General features: G+C 39.9%; 1 protein-coding gene across 1 annotated transcript; it reads left to right on the forward strand.

The window, feature by feature from the left end:
• Nucleotides 1-1,591: 1,591 nt before the first annotated feature.
• On the forward strand, nucleotides 1,592-10,289 carry LOC145465580 (transmembrane prolyl 4-hydroxylase-like). The gene is made up of 11 exons (XM_081449357.1): nucleotides 1,592-2,000; nucleotides 3,001-3,082; nucleotides 4,091-4,225; nucleotides 4,338-4,411; nucleotides 4,990-5,051; nucleotides 5,142-5,176; nucleotides 6,188-6,353; nucleotides 7,451-7,508; nucleotides 7,888-8,021; nucleotides 8,539-8,629; nucleotides 9,252-10,289. Exons 1-11 carry the CDS (start codon nucleotides 1,809-1,811, stop codon nucleotides 9,531-9,533), a joined length of 1,311 nt encoding a protein of 436 aa, XP_081305483.1. The 5' UTR covers nucleotides 1,592-1,808; the 3' UTR covers nucleotides 9,534-10,289.
• The last annotated feature ends 5,224 nt before the right edge of the window (nucleotides 10,290-15,513 follow it).

The following is a 15,513-nucleotide window of genomic DNA, read 5'->3' on the forward strand; positions in this document are numbered from 1 at the left end:
TGTAGTTGGTTATTGCGCATGCTGTTGCTTTTTGTAGTTGGATGTCCTTTGAATCTCTTGCTTCACGTCATTTGGCGATCACACCATCCGCAACAGCATAATCGCACCAAAAGAAAATGAGGAACCAGGCTGATATGCGGCCATCTCGAGGGCCATCTTGACCGCAAATATGTTTTGCAAAGAAAGGCAAATTATACGGCAAAGGTAAATTCTGCGTCGGGTCAAGTTGGCCGTACCGCTTCAACTTATCCAGGTTCCTGTAGCATGAAGCGACTAGGGATATTCCTACTTCCCCCTAGATGGGATGCTGGTCTATTGCAGGGTTACCGCCAGTATTGACTTCGCCTGTACAGATTTGTACACCTGATAGAGGAGAGGCCGGTTGTGAAAGTAGTGTCTTGCCCAAGAACACAACGAAATGTACTCGCGGAATTCCGACCGCTAGGCCCAGAGCCCAGCGCGCTAACCATGAGGCCACCACGTGCGTCAATCACATTATTTGGTACATGGTATATGAATCACGATTTGGAGTCTAAGAGCCTCAGAATCAACCGATCAGCGCAGCATGGAGTGAAAAGGCGTTTAATCCTGGGAGGGGGTAATCTTTTACAAAGGTTAAAAATTAGAAATGTTCGGCGTCAATGGTTATGGTTTGGAACCGCTTGGGTCTGAAATAGCGTATAAACTTCGACCATTTCAGTATGAAATGATTATAAATCAAGAAATTTGAAGCCCTTCCTTATATAATAAACGGAAGTCATTCCTGGTTAGCTGAGTGCATGCATGTGAGGCGTGCACTCAAAGGGTATCGATTTTAGGCTAAAAGGTATCGAAGATAAAATATTTTGGTGGGAAACAAGTTAAGGGCTTCAAGAAATTAAACATGCTTTACATTCCCCCCAAAATTTTGGGAAAGTTCCCCCTACTGGAAGTTTGATTGCATATCTGTCCATTTATACTCCGATGGAGACAGTCACTACTTTTCCGTGAGTTGTATTGTTTATATTTTTGACCCCGAATAATCTCCAATTAAACTCAGCGTAACATTACCAGTGAGAAGCACTTTCATACAAGAGAAATTAAAACCTCTGTTAACTAATTAGTTCTGTGTAAATGTTAATCGTGCTCTAAACAGCCCTGCCTGGGTGGAGTGAGAAATTGTGAAGGTCAAGTTTTTTTTTCCCCAATAACACAACACAATGCCCTTACAACAGGACGTTTTCGAGTTTTCTCTATCAAGCGAGGCCTGGTGCACAACCATTCATATGAAAATGAGTTTAATTTGCATGTGAATGAAATCTCATTTTCATATGAAAGGATGGGCACCAAGATTCGCTTTGAGAAAGAGGCGAAAGGTAATTCGGAAATGGCCTATTGTCTAGGGTTCGAGCCTAGACCACATCGATTTGGATTTTAGTGTCACTAACCAAGAAGACCACAGTGCGGCTGAATCCGGCCTCATCGAGAACAGCGTCAGGAGGCTTGAGTAATTGTCATGGAAACCAGTTTCAATAGCACGTGGTCTTAGCTTCAACCTGCTGTTGTATACAAAGACAGACCTTCTTCCCCACAAAGCCAGATATCACGCAGGGATTGGATGTTTGAAGTCTGCCTGATCCAACAAAACACCACCAAACGTTTTACTTGGACTCGATGCATTATTGATACGCCTTTTGCAAACTTTTCCGTCGCGTGCGATTAAAATTAAAAGTTATACTTACGCGAAACTTCTCTATTTGCACATTGAACCTTGATAAGCGGAAAATTAGCTTTTTGGATCATCCAAGTAACAAAATTCGCTTCAAAATATGCGATACACTCTGACTAGCGTAATCTTGATTTTCACATTTTGTCAACGAGGACTCACGAACGAATTTAGTGCCAGTCGAGATGAAGACTTAGAAAACTCGTGCAACTCGCCGAACCATTGTTCCGTTGAAGACGATGGGCCTTGTAAGGATGATGGAGAACAGAAGTTATACCGCTGGGACCCTGTAAAGGTTTGTCATTTTTTAAAAATAATCTCCGGCCAGTAAAGTAACCCAGTGCGTGAATGTTTTTGTTTTTCACCGTTCTTTCCTCGACGCTGAATTCAGTTCCTTGCTGCCTTAGTGCGATTTTTCATCATTTCTTAGTATAATAATGTCCGGCAGTCTTAACGAGATCAGATCAGAACAAGACAACGAATTATTTGAACGATAAAGAGTGATAACAAATCAGTCTGAGTTGGTTGTTTTCTTTAGTTTCTATAGAATTGCTAAATAACTATCACAGGCAACTATTAATCTCGGTAAGCGCTGTCAACTTTTCATGCACGACTAAAATAACAATAACAATATAACGATAAAATTATAATTGCTGGGCGAGACCTTGGTGGCCGCATAAGACATGTAAGAGCGGTCCATCAGACTAATTCGCGACTAGTCTTTCTTATCCCTCCAAGAAATATTTCTTGATCATCTCTTCGCGAAGGGAAAGTGATCGCTGATTATTTTGTAGACACCTTAACTTGCAGAGACACTGAGGCCTAGGGTACTTAAAATATGTCTAGTGAAATCAGTGTCGCGTTTGCTAGAAGCTAGCACATTTTGTAGCGTCTCATCGCATTTGAGCTTTTTGTCGCGATCCTCTTTGCACAAGCTGAAGATACTACGGTTCACTGAAAGTCGTAGAATAATATGAATCGGCCGCCACGAGACGTGCACCAGTCCACGTGCAAGAGCTATCTTATTGCAAAGGACTGGTAATGATTTCTTGAATCTAAAAATACTGAGCTCAAGGTAAGTGCGGGTCCCCCAAGGGCTTGACTGAAATTTCTTTGCATAATAATAAATAGTGATGTTTATTGATGTTTTCTTTCACATTCCTACTATACACGTCTCAAGATTCTGAAAAAAAGATATTCGTAATTTGGAATCAACTAGAAAAGTTCTTAAACTTCTGAATCAATTCGAAGCCCGGCTATCGTGAGATACTCACATGTTCTGCTCGTGTTCTCAGGTTGGATACAAACGAAAGCTGAAACTTGAAGGAGAAAAGGTGTACACAATGATCACCAGGGCCTTACAGCCTGCTCTGTTCGGTAAATAAAGAGGCTTTGACTTAATCAAGAGCGGATAAGGAGGAGACTTAATCCCCTTTCTTTCCAAGGTAGTCCTTGTCTCAAGTTATTTTTAGATCACTCACAAGAAGCACCAAGATTGAGAATTCGTAGAGTCTAGTAATATCCATTCCTGTGACGCAGAATTTGTCCGGCAGCCCAAGCGGCGTAACATTTTTCGCGGAAAAACTGGGTACCATGCCTAAAAATAACACGCGAGAAGGATTACCTTGGCGATAAGGTCTAAATGAGAAAATAACTCTCATACTCTAACTAATTGATCTAACACCCAGAGTTTAGGTACAGAACGGTTAATTAACAATTAGACCCGTAGCCCGCAAGGGCTACGGGTCAATAGCCCATGAGGCGAAGCCTCATGGGCTATTGACCCGTGGCCCTTGAGGGCGAAGAGTCTAATTGTTTTAAAATCACAAAACTAGTCGGACAGAAAAGGCAATAATAAAGTTAGCAAATGCAAGTTGAAGAAATATTTATTTGGGAATAAAACGAAAGAAAGCGTCACGCTCGATGGCGCCAATTTCGTTACTCGAGGACTATTACTAATAGTCCTCTAGTAGCGCAGCCAATCAAAATGCAGGATTTGCATTAGTCCACTAGTTGGGTAATACTAATGTGGTTTAGTAAAAGGTTGAAACGTCCAAAATGTCGTTATCGAGGTCGACCCTAGTTTTGACGTGTTTTTAATTAGGTCATTAAACATTTTATAAATAGACACATTTATTTATGGTTAACTTCACACTACCGCCTGCACATTAGCATTTAGCTGTCGTGATAACATTGAGTCATCGGAACGTCTTTTAACTTTTTCAGGGATATTTTTGTAAAATTTATATGCAAAATGATAATACTGGATGACGATACGCCAGACGTCGTTTTTGTCTATTATTATTATTATTATTATTATTGTTGTTGTTGTTGTTGTTGTTGTCGTCATTATTATTATTATTATTATTATTATTATTATTTTAGAAATCCCCGATTTCTTGTCACCCGAAGAAGCTGATCACATCATTGATGTGGCTTATGGTGTTGGTTTCTCCAAAAGCGATATTCATCTGGACCCAGTGGCTAAAGATCACGCAAAGACATTGAGATCAACCGAAGGTAACAACCGTTTTAATTCTTAATCAAAAGAAACAGTGGCATAGAAAGATCGATTAGTGGTCAACTCAGTAGTGATTAACTGGGTCTCCTTGTTCTTCTTTATTCTTTGAAGGTCACTCGAACAGCTCAGCTGGTTATTTTTTGAATTGGGATTTCGACAAAGATTACGAAATAACAAAAGACGAGGTGAGCGTGATATCCATTTTCTCTTGACTTTTCTGTTGTTTTCCAGTTTGTTTTTCTATCCAGTCAGTGGAAGGCAAATTCAAATGTCAACTACGACGCTAACGTAAATTTCGTCATTCGTAAAAGTCGCGGTGAGGACTTGTTTCTGATTGGTCAAGAAATGAAACATTTGTATTTCGATTGGCTGGTGCATGCATTGCGTATTACATCTCTTGCACCAATCAGAAAGTTTGGCAAAGCCGACACACCAATCAGCTGACCTATCGTACACAACATGGCTTACAGTTAAGAAAACGGAATGTTTGTCGTAATTAATTGGGTGGTGGAAGAACTCTTTAAACAAATGGGCACTTTTGTAGCAATGCAACCAGGTACGTACACGGTGCTAATTCCGTGTTACTGGGAGGTAAGCACTGGGAAAGTTAAACTTGCTCAGTTGAAGTCGTTTAGGTTTGAAGGCTGTTACATTCGTTTGCCATGCAACACGGCAGATTTTGCACCAAGTGACCGGTAACGTCACTGCCAAAAATTTATCACTGAACTTATAATCTGTCCAATTTTATTCCTCCGTTTCGCAGATGATGACCTTTGCCAAGAAGTTTAAATATCTTTACTTGACTCCGGTGGAAGTAGATGAGATGTGAGTTTTCATTATACCTTCATTTACTTCATTACTGGTCATTTCTGACAGGCTAAAAGTAGCAATAAAATAACAGACCTTTTCTTGCAGGATAAAGAATTTGGATCTTAAAGAATTTGACGATGGTAAGAATAGGTGATAGGACGTTTTTCTTAATCAAACTCTAGAGGATCAGGCTTTTGATAATGATCAGCATCTATTTTCCCCTACAGTATAAATGCAATGAGTGCCGTGCACGCAGGCAATGAGGAGATAATTATTGATCACCAAGAAATGAAAGGGTCCACAGGCATTTTAATGAGAGCATAGTGCGTCAGGTTGCAATATGGCGGTTTAGCATATGGCTAGCTCCATGAGCGGGCAAGTTGAGCAGAATCCTGCATCAGTGATTGGCTACCCGCAAGATGGCGCTAACTTTGCTAGCTCGGGAACACCCGATGTGTCCCACAAGAAAACAGTGTTCTTTTTCCATATAATAAACCCTTTATTGACCAAGTTTGTTCGATCGAGATGGTTGGATACTGGCCACGTTCGTTGGCCACGACTCCATTAACAAGCAGAAAAATGAACTTGGCCAAAATCAAGCCATCTTGATCTCACGCTTGGTCAATAACCCATATATGCTAAATTTACTTAGCGGGTGGAATGACGCCGAACTAACTTTAAAATTAGTCACTCTGATGCATATTATTAGAGCAGTTTTCACATTGAGCACTGTAATCTACAACCAAAGCAATGATTCTGGCTAATCCCAAAGGACACAGACAATCAAGTGTATCAATCTTACTCGAAGGAATTCATGTAGCCGACTCGAATAGCGGTAAACTGTGTGGGAGCGAGTCACGATTGGTTTGATTTTACTAGCACTTCGGATTGGTTGAGAAAGTGGGGCGAGTTTTTTAAGCCAATCGCGTTGCGTAGTTATGCAAAACCAAAGCAAATGCGAACTACTTCGACACTAACTAGCTTGCAACTGAAGCTGATGCGGGGAGTCTTTTCAAAGGCAAATTTGCATAAGTTTCTTTCTATGATAATGATGTTGTAGTCTAATACCGAGAACACGAATGTGGCCTATTTAGGCGCGTATTCTTTATATTTTTGTTCAATCACACTTACTTTAAATGTCTGCACAATAGGTGTAGTAGAATACGAGGAATGGAGATCATTCAAGACTCACGCTATCGACATGTACATGAACGATATGAAAGAGAAACATCCTCATCATCGCGACCGCTTCAGTGACCAGGTCTGGCTCTTCCAAAACGCTGGCGCAGATGATATTCTCAGAAGGTTAAGAGAAAGGTACACCTTCCATGAGCCCTAGTGTTATGAAGTCTGTTTTCAGGAGCGGATCCAGAATTTTTCAAATGGGGGTGGATGGTAACTTTGGGTTGTAAAATTAATGGGGCATGCCCCAAAAATGATACCTAATTCAAAACTGTTACGCCGCAAATACCAGCAATGCCACAAAGTAGAACCAGCATTGTGGTAACTTTCCAGAGTGTTTCCCTTCATTTCTGTTACAATAGTCACAATTTATTTCATTTATTTTATTTTTTTGCTTCCTCAAAAGGGGGTTGCTAGCCACCCGATCTACCCCACCCCACTAAATCCGCCCCTGGTTTGCGTGTGAAAACGTCTAGTGTTAAATAGCCTAGAGGAAACGTTTCTAAGCTTTCGATTCAATGTCTCACTCGAGAGAGAAGAACGTCTCTTAAACATGACGCAATTCCACGAAAATCCGTGAGGCTGATTGGTCGTTACTTGAACATGAAAGCCAATCAGCAGCCAAGCAGAAACCGCAGTGCAATAGTGTTAAAATAGAGTGATTTTACGCTGATGTCACGTTGATGGATTAAAATCTTGAGGGCTCGAGTTGAACTCTTTTCTTATGTAAACAATGACCGTTTTCACACTAGAGACGGATAATCCGTCTAGGACGGGTTATCCGTCCAGTACGGATAATCCGTCTTAGTGTGAAAGCGGAACGGTGTTCATTTTGGACGGATAATCCGTCTATTTTTATCCGTCCGATTATCCGTGTATTTAGACGGATAAAAATAGACGGATAATCCGCCTGGACGGATTATCCGTCTCTGGTGTGAAAACGGCCAATTACTTTTGTTCCAATAAACTTCTATGGCTGCTGGCCACGTGAGTGAAAACACTCACTAGGTATAGCAGTGGAATTTTTACTACTCAGACCTAAGCTCGAGTAAGACATTGTAATAGACCAAGTTTTTACCGTTGATTTTATTTCCAAAGTAAGATGCACGAAGAGAAAAAAGTCAGCGAATGAAAACGAGAATCTATATCTCACAAACGGACCTGTTAGAATGACCACTTTTTAAACCCGGCTTGAAAATCATGTGGACTTATTTGTTGTGTTTCGTTGGCAGAGTTTACAAGCTGACTCGGCTTCAAAAGGGGATAGTTTATGGTGGCGAGCCACTTCAGGTAATTCAGATAACAGTACTCTTTTCCATTAAAATAAATTGTGTTAGTGCAAAAGGTTGTCCATTTAGTCAGCCCGCAACTTAACGAATTCTCAAGGTACTATTCTCAACGAAATTGCTTCATTTGAAGGTTTTTGAAGCCTTAGAAAGAGACGAGAGGAATACTGAATTGAACTTGCTCCTTATAGTCCAATCCTTCCTTCCGTTTTCAGGATTGGTGTAAATACATATCATATAATAATATGAAAATGATAAATTCTTGAAAGTCACTGTTTTGGCCAGAAATAGTTTTCTCTGAGCGATTAATCAGTGTTGTCAAGAGATTATGATAGTGTTGTGAAATCAGGTTTTTTCTAAAAAAACATTTCGCTTCTCACTAGGTGGTAAAATACCGTCCCCATGGCCATTATCACGCTCACTATGACAGTTCCAGAAAGGCTGATTACCCGGATGGAACCAAATGTTGTCACTATGATCTCAAGAGTGCACCTATGGCTAAATGTAGAATCTGCAGGTATGGAACCAATGCTATCCCCCTCCCCTGTAGGGAAGCTAGTACAGCCCTCAGCATTGAAAAAAGACGTTTTAATTCTGCGTCATGGACTAACCGTTAGAGGACTTCAAATTTTCTTAACCATCATCACAAAATATGCTGTGAAAGTTTTCCACATATTGCTACTAAAAGCTTTGGCAGTTTCCATAATGCAAGATTGACAAAAGTGAATTCTCCTCACAGACGCAAACTTTCAAGATTGGACCGTCCAGCGGTCGAAAAATCACATTTCCGCTCATGCACAAAAGAGTACAACCACTGCGCATGTGCTGAGGCCTATCAAATCATAGTCTTCGACGTTCGGTACCAGTCGATATGATGTGTAACCTTGAAGGTTTCCGTATGTAATTCTTTGAGGAGAGTCACTGATTGTTATGATCTTTTCGCAGCTCAGGGATTACTGCATGTGGAGCGTTTCTAAACAGCTTTGTTTTCGTGGACTGTTTTTTTTTTTAATGCGTCCTTGCATTACCTGTAGATACATTACCATTCTGTACTACCTGAATGATGTGGAAGATGGAGGAGAAACGGCTTTTCCTGTGGCAGACATGAAAGACTTTAACGAAACTGTGAGTGTCACAGATATCAAGTTTCCGCAGATTCAAAATTTCGCTTTGATTTAACCGCCACTCTCATACTCTCTCATTAACTCTCATGTTCTCCGCCATGGAATTTGGACTTGCTCACATGAAACTCGTAAAACTCGACAAGCGTTGTCCGTTGTTAGAGAGGCACCTGATATCACGTAATGTGTACTCGCTGCGCCAATTCGTTGTGTCAACTTGGCTCGCGCAACAGTGAACTGATCCAATACAGGTATCAAATTAGAATTCAAAAGATATCGTATCATCCTGATATTGAGCTTGTCTCGGTGAGTAACATGAAGTACCTGCATTGGGATCTAGTGTGGCTATCTAAATTAGGGCCATAACAGTCCAATATCTGTACAGGCCAAGGATCCATGGGCTGAAATGAGCCCTGGAGGGGCCTAAAATTCGCAGACCTTGGGTCCCCAGGGTTAAATTGGCACCTTGGCACCTGACTGTTTTGTGATATTCCTTAGCTTACTAATTGATTACATGTTGTTAGTCTGAGATCTCGGAGTCCTATTGTTAAGTAATGCGCCTTTCGAGAATCTCATGCAACTTAAGATGGGCTGACACGTTTTTTTTTTGTTTTTTTTTGTCGCAGGAATTTAGAGACCGTAAAGATGGCGATCGCTTCAATCTGAAAGAATACTGCCAGACTGCTAACATTGTTGTACCAGCCAAGAAAGGCAAAGCTATAATGTGGTATAACTATGAGCTTGATGGACAAACTGGCTGGATGAGTCACAGAGATGATAGATCATTACACGGAGGATGCGTCGTGAAGAAAGGCATGAAGTACATAGCGAACAACTGGCTTCCAGCACCCGAGAATGACTCCGCCCATCTTATCAGTGAATATTTTGTTGAGCCGGATGAAGAATGAGACATTTTTCTATAAGACATTTTAACGAAAGCAGAGAGCTCTAGTTTATACACTGTCGGACAGTTCTGTTAAAAAAGTGTTCTTCTTTCTTCGTGTTTAATCATCTATTTTTGTCTTAATTTTTTCTCGGAGGTTTGTAGTTGCTTTTGAAATGGACCGAAAAAAGAAACCAATTTTACGAAGTTGCTTACATGAAGTAAAGAGCTAAAAATCTCGTGTAAAAAATCTTCTCATAAATATTTTCATTTAAGAAACGTAGCTCACAGTAAGCAGATAAGTAGGTCCGCCATGCTCAAAAACTGGATCTGTGAATGACTAATAATAATGCAACCATGATGTTGTTATCTTGATACTAATTAGCCTGCGAACGCAGACTTAAGTCCGGCTGTCGCTTGTCTCTGCCGAAAACTAATGTCTGCGAACCCGAGCAAGGAAACGATTTCTGTGACGTAGGAATTCTAAGCCAATCACAGTTTAGCTCAAATAGCCTCAAAACTACTGCGCGAGGTATTCGCTGCCAGGAGCACTCGAGTTTTATTCTATCATGGAATCTGATTGGCTAAAGAGAAAACAAAAGTCATTGTGTGACAGAAATAATTTCCTGGCTCGGCCACGCAGACGTTATTTTTCGGCGGAGACAAGCGACAGCCGGAAATACGTCTGCGTTCGCAAGCTAGATACCAGTGGCATTGCCAAATAAATTAATTTTCTTAAATATGATGTGCCCCTTTTCTTCTCAATGCAGGTACAATTCCTGCCCCCCTCAACTCAGTAATGACAACAGTCACTGTCTTAGAGCACTTTTGAATTTTTCAGGTATGTGTTGTTGTATGGTTTTCTTTGTTCAAAATTTTCGACTTTTGTTTTTTGTTCATATTATGCTCTTCCGGTCATGCATAGCAGGCTGTAGATACGAGCTGAGAGGCCGAGCAGTTCCCAGTAAAGTAGTTTGAATGACTTCAAGGAGTATTACAAGCGACTCTTGATGACTGATCACTTTTCATCTTTATTGTTAACAGAGAATATGAACTTGAAAGTCTTTGTTGTGTTTTGAAGAGTCACTGAACCATATAAAAAGATGTGCTTCGATGTTGATGAAATGCTGACTGAATTAGTCAACCGATGTACAAAACATCATCAAAACTTGAAATACAAAGCACATGACCTGATGCTCCGCCTACCTGAACAGTAAACTAATTTTCCTCAGTCGCACGGGTAAAGCTTTCAAAAATGACTACCGTGTATATATATGAATGCTGCGCATTTTTCATCTGTCGTTTTCATAACAGATCAAAGCAAAGGCGAGCGCAAACTAACCCTGATCGTTTTGTTCAACCTGAGCGGTCATAACAGATTATTGTCAGTTTTCAAATTCGGCGTCATTTGTACAAGCAGGAGTCCGTGGGCTCCAGATACCGGTTTTATAACCTTACGGAGTCTTACTGTGATTTATGAGGGCATGGAGGGCGACTTAATCAGTTCAAGAGTAGAAATATACTGAAGGCCGTTTTTTCCCGTTTTTCAAAACTTCGAATCCCGAAGAGAAGAATACAAAAGATCTATTTAACCGGTTTCCTAGAGTGAATAGATCGTGTTATAATATCGTGAGATATTGTTTTTTTCGCATGTTATTTGCGCTAGGCGTATATATATGACCATTAGAGCTGGGTAATAAGGAATAGTAATTGAACTGAGTGGAGTACAAAGGGCAAGAAATAATCGGACGAGCTCGCAGGCCGATTTGAGATTACGAGCAAGATTACTTTCTGAATTGTATAACACGAGATCAAATTACTAATTGTATCAGTAGCAAATTTCGAGATATAAAATATTTTTGAGGACTTCTTTCGAACGAAAAAGTCAGTAGTGTTTTCCATAATTTGTAACAACTGCAGGGAAAGAAGGAAGCCATTAAAGCTCACGTAATTGGCGTGCGAATGGCGGACGTATCTAAATAAACAATAGCCTCAGTTTGGCGCGAAAATATATAAACAATAGCCTCCATTTGGCGCGAAAATATGCTAGGATATTTGTCCGCGGACATCATTTGTTCCGAGAAGCGAACAGTTTCCCGAGAGCGTAGCTCGAGGAAAACTGTGAGCTTCGAGGAACAGATAATGTCCAAGGACAAATATCCGAGCATATTTTCAAAGTCAAATGGAGGCTGTTGTGTCTATTATCCTTCAAATATTTTTCGCAACATGCGCAGTTTCGAAAATTGGGGAATATTGTCGGATATCCCCCAGTTTTAGCTGGGGAATATTCGGCCACGTGACGCGTTTAGACCAATCGCGCGAGAGGGAAAATATTTGATGGGTTATAATTACCGATATCCAATTAGAAAAAGTTGAAATTTGATACCTGTATTTGGATACACACGTGATCACGCACCGATTACGTGACAAATAGGTGCTTGGAGAACCAATGACTATGGAGAATTTTGTTTTAGACACGATTTTAAAAAAAAGATAGCTACCGCAAAGACTGTGAATTGAGTCCTAAGTCCGTAATGGGATTATGTGACAGTCTTTTCTCAGCTATGAGTTCAACCCCATCTGGGTCCTCTCGGTTCACTGAATAGGGTCCGTATAATGCTATCCTACCCTACCCCCACCCCTACCCCTTGATGAGATGTTAGTCCATCCTATCGTAGTTACAATTAAAACACAAAAAACAAACAAACAAACAAACAAATAAATAAAAAAAAAACAACGAAAAGATATGTTAATATTTCGGTCAGATATTTAGATTTAATTTCATTCTATATGTTACACTTCTCACTACTCTACATCTGGTGCTTCTAAAACAACTCCAGCTAAATCTACACTTAGGCACTTTAAAACTTTTATAATTGCATATTAAGAAAAAGATTTTAAGGTAATTCAAGCTGTAACTACTGTCAAGCTAATCGATGTGAAGAAAATCACGAGTTTATTGACACGTCTGTCAAGATTAGAAATGAAAACAGCAATTTCATGGCATTATAGGACGAAAATAAGCTTAGCGCCAAAACAAGGCTATGCCTCGTGCGAGTCTAAGAAATGCCTCCCACAAGGGAGGCAAATACAAGGGAGGCAAACCGCTTTTCACCTCTTGTGATGCATCGTAGATGCGATGGAGCTCCTCGTGCCGGTGGACCGGTGAGGGTGAGACTCTGAAATATTCGAAATGGTCCGCCTAACTGTCCTAGATTAACTGCTCCGACTGTTAATTTTAGCTCCTATAATTATAACCTAGGGACAGGAGCCCATGCCTAGGGCAAAATGGTCAAATTTATCCAGTCATGCGTAGTCATGTGTTAAGTGTCATTTTCGATTTTACAGTTACAGCATAACATGAAGTTACGAATCACATTTTTTCGGTAAATTGTTCTCTCTGTTACTCAAATCTTGACAAATCACATTGAAGGGAAGGCAGTAACCACACTTTGGTCTTTGATGTCGTAGATCACAGTCAAACATACGCAAGGTGATCCAGTTTTTCCATGAATCCCCACTGGTGCATTAAAATTCTTTTTCAGCACATACCTGTTCACATCAGAACGGTGCGGCGTCACAGCATCTGGGAAATTACAGGCCTCTTGGACTAGTCTCCACACGGAGACTTCTTCAGAAGAAAGAAAATAACTTTTTCCCTTTTTCACTGGGAGCATATGATTTTTCTTCACGTGTTTTTTCACGTCATCACTCGGTGCACTGCCGGCTATCCTAGCTAGCTTTTTAACATCCTTGATTGGTGTAATTTCTTGATCATTCAATGAATCCATAGTTTCAGCCGCAGTTTCTGTCTCTCCAGGCAGCTTGTTTACAAGCGTGGCAAGTTATGCAAATGAAAGGAATCAGCAGTTTACCTGACCTTGATCGGCGTTAGGGACTATTCTGGCACGGTTTCTAGTATCGTTCAATTCAGTGGTGTCGTTAGAAAACACTTGCTTGAGTGTTTTGGGCTAAAATGAGCCAGATATAAAGAAGTATTGAAGAAGTTAGATTGTAGAATTGAGTATTTTACTAAAATTAGGGTCACTGTCTCTTTGTCCGATATGACTTCTTAGCCAATCAGATGAACGCTGGTGACACTTTTCCATGTGACGTAAGGCTAGATTAGCAGAAACCTCTCCGAAAGACACCGCGGAAATACGTTTTTTGACGTCACCGTAACTGGTCAGTGGTCATCACCATCAGGCTGTGCTGTCCTTCGATCGATCAGTTCTCCGAGATCAGTATTTTGGTTCGGTTTAAGGTCGAAAATATCCTTGATACTTCTCGTTATTGGTGAGTTTGACGTCCTTAAATGGGTTTTTAATACTCAAACAATGTTCCGGTAATCAATAGGGGTACAGGGGAGTCATTTTGTGTGGAGTAATGTGTAGTTTGCTGACTCGAGCCTGGATCGTGTTGCTTCAGTCGCCCTCGCCTCAGAATTGTCGAAAACAACGATGGGTATCCAGCAAAGCAGAAGATTGGTTCTGTATGAAGCTTTTGCAAGAATTTTGAAGACTAGTTGGATTAAAAGTGTAATTTGCATGAAGTGGTTAAGGTACATGTAAGTCGGGACCGTTTTATTCACACTCACTTTGCGCCGACATGTGGTGCTTGTTCATTTAGATTATATTTCGCAACGCGTCAAAGAAACTTTGATAAGAATTTGTCTTTAAAGACTGGCTTGTTTGGCGTTTCTATCACCTTTCTGACTTTCTGCGCCTTTTGGAACAGATGAAATAATTTTTTTGTACCTGCCGTTTGCTGTCAATAAAACATTTGTTCATTTCATTCACAAGATATTTCTCTATCATTAAAGATTGTTTAAGCCTACATTTATATATAATGGTGGCATTAGCGAAGGGAGTAGAAATCGAAAATATTGTGATTTGTTGGCCGAAGCGAACGCTGGAAATACTGAAAACATTCAAGACCGCTCAATATGTTCGGTTCATAGACAATTTTTCCTCGCTTGAGGTCTTTTTTGTTTACATCGATTACATGTTGATAGTACATGGAAATTTTCAAGACCGTTTCCTTGTACATGTATGTACAGGTAACTAAATATTTTAAAATGCCCAAACACCTGAATTTGTTTACACGAAACCGCTTCCACTTATGGGATGTGGTCAAGTTTCACATCTTTTAATGCTGAAAAGACATTCAACATTTCAGAGAGGCAGTAAATCAACTCTTCAATGAAACCCACTAGTTTATTTTGTTTACTCAGTCATTTGAAGCTTTTCGATTTCTATTTCCCTATCTTACATGTGCAGTGTATCAACTGATGTAAATAATTGACTGTTGTTGTTTTTCCTTTCATTTAATTTAATTCAGATGAGCTTTGCTCAATCACTACAAAATAATTTTTACATTGTAATCATACATGTACATATCACGTGCTTTGAATCAATATGAAAATAATTATGATCGCCTTAGTAATAGTATTGTATCATCCTCCCTTCTGTAAGATTCTTACTTAACTTGTAACCACTTTATTACAAGACATTATAGCACCTGATGGCAATAAATTATATATGTATAATATTATTATATGTATTTATTTTTTTCCTGTGATAAATTGGCTAACAAGTGGGTTTGTTTATGCAACTGTGTCTCTGAAATGGCTTACTGTCGTCAACAAACCATTGGTAATATATCTTGGCTACATCTAACTCAGATACTAGACACAAAAGCATGTATTAAAGAACAGATAAATTTCTTACAAATTAATATTTATTGCAGTTAGTTCATCACTTAAGTTCTACAACATTGCTTTTCTCCAGTGAGAAATTTTGTGTAAAGTCTGAAGTTGTAAGTTGCAAAAACAAGTTCCATCAGTAGTTGCGAATCACTTAAAATCAGGCTTTGGTGCTGTAAACTGAATGGCAAAGCGAGGAAATTAGAAATTGTCTCAAATACACAAGTGATAAAAGAGGTAAACTTGACTGAAATCTACAGACTCCTTTTTTTTAGGTTTAGGGTTAAGGTTAGGCCTAAGG

Source organism: Orbicella franksi, chromosome 13 (genome assembly GCF_964199315.1).
Source record: "Orbicella franksi chromosome 13, jaOrbFran1.1, whole genome shotgun sequence".
Lineage (NCBI taxonomy): Eukaryota > Metazoa > Cnidaria > Anthozoa > Scleractinia > Merulinidae > Orbicella > Orbicella franksi.

Coding starts and splice junctions, on each gene's coding strand:
- LOC145465580 (XM_081449357.1), top strand. CDS start 1,809: ATGCGATACACTCTGACTAGCGTAATCTTGATTTTCACATTTTGTCAA. Junction 5,052..5,141: donor CCGGTGGAAGTAGATGAGAT/GTGAGTTTTCAT, acceptor CTTTTCTTGCAG/GATAAAGAATTTGGATCTTA. Junction 8,630..9,251: donor TGAAAGACTTTAACGAAACT/GTGAGTGTCACA, acceptor TTTTTGTCGCAG/GAATTTAGAGACCGTAAAGA.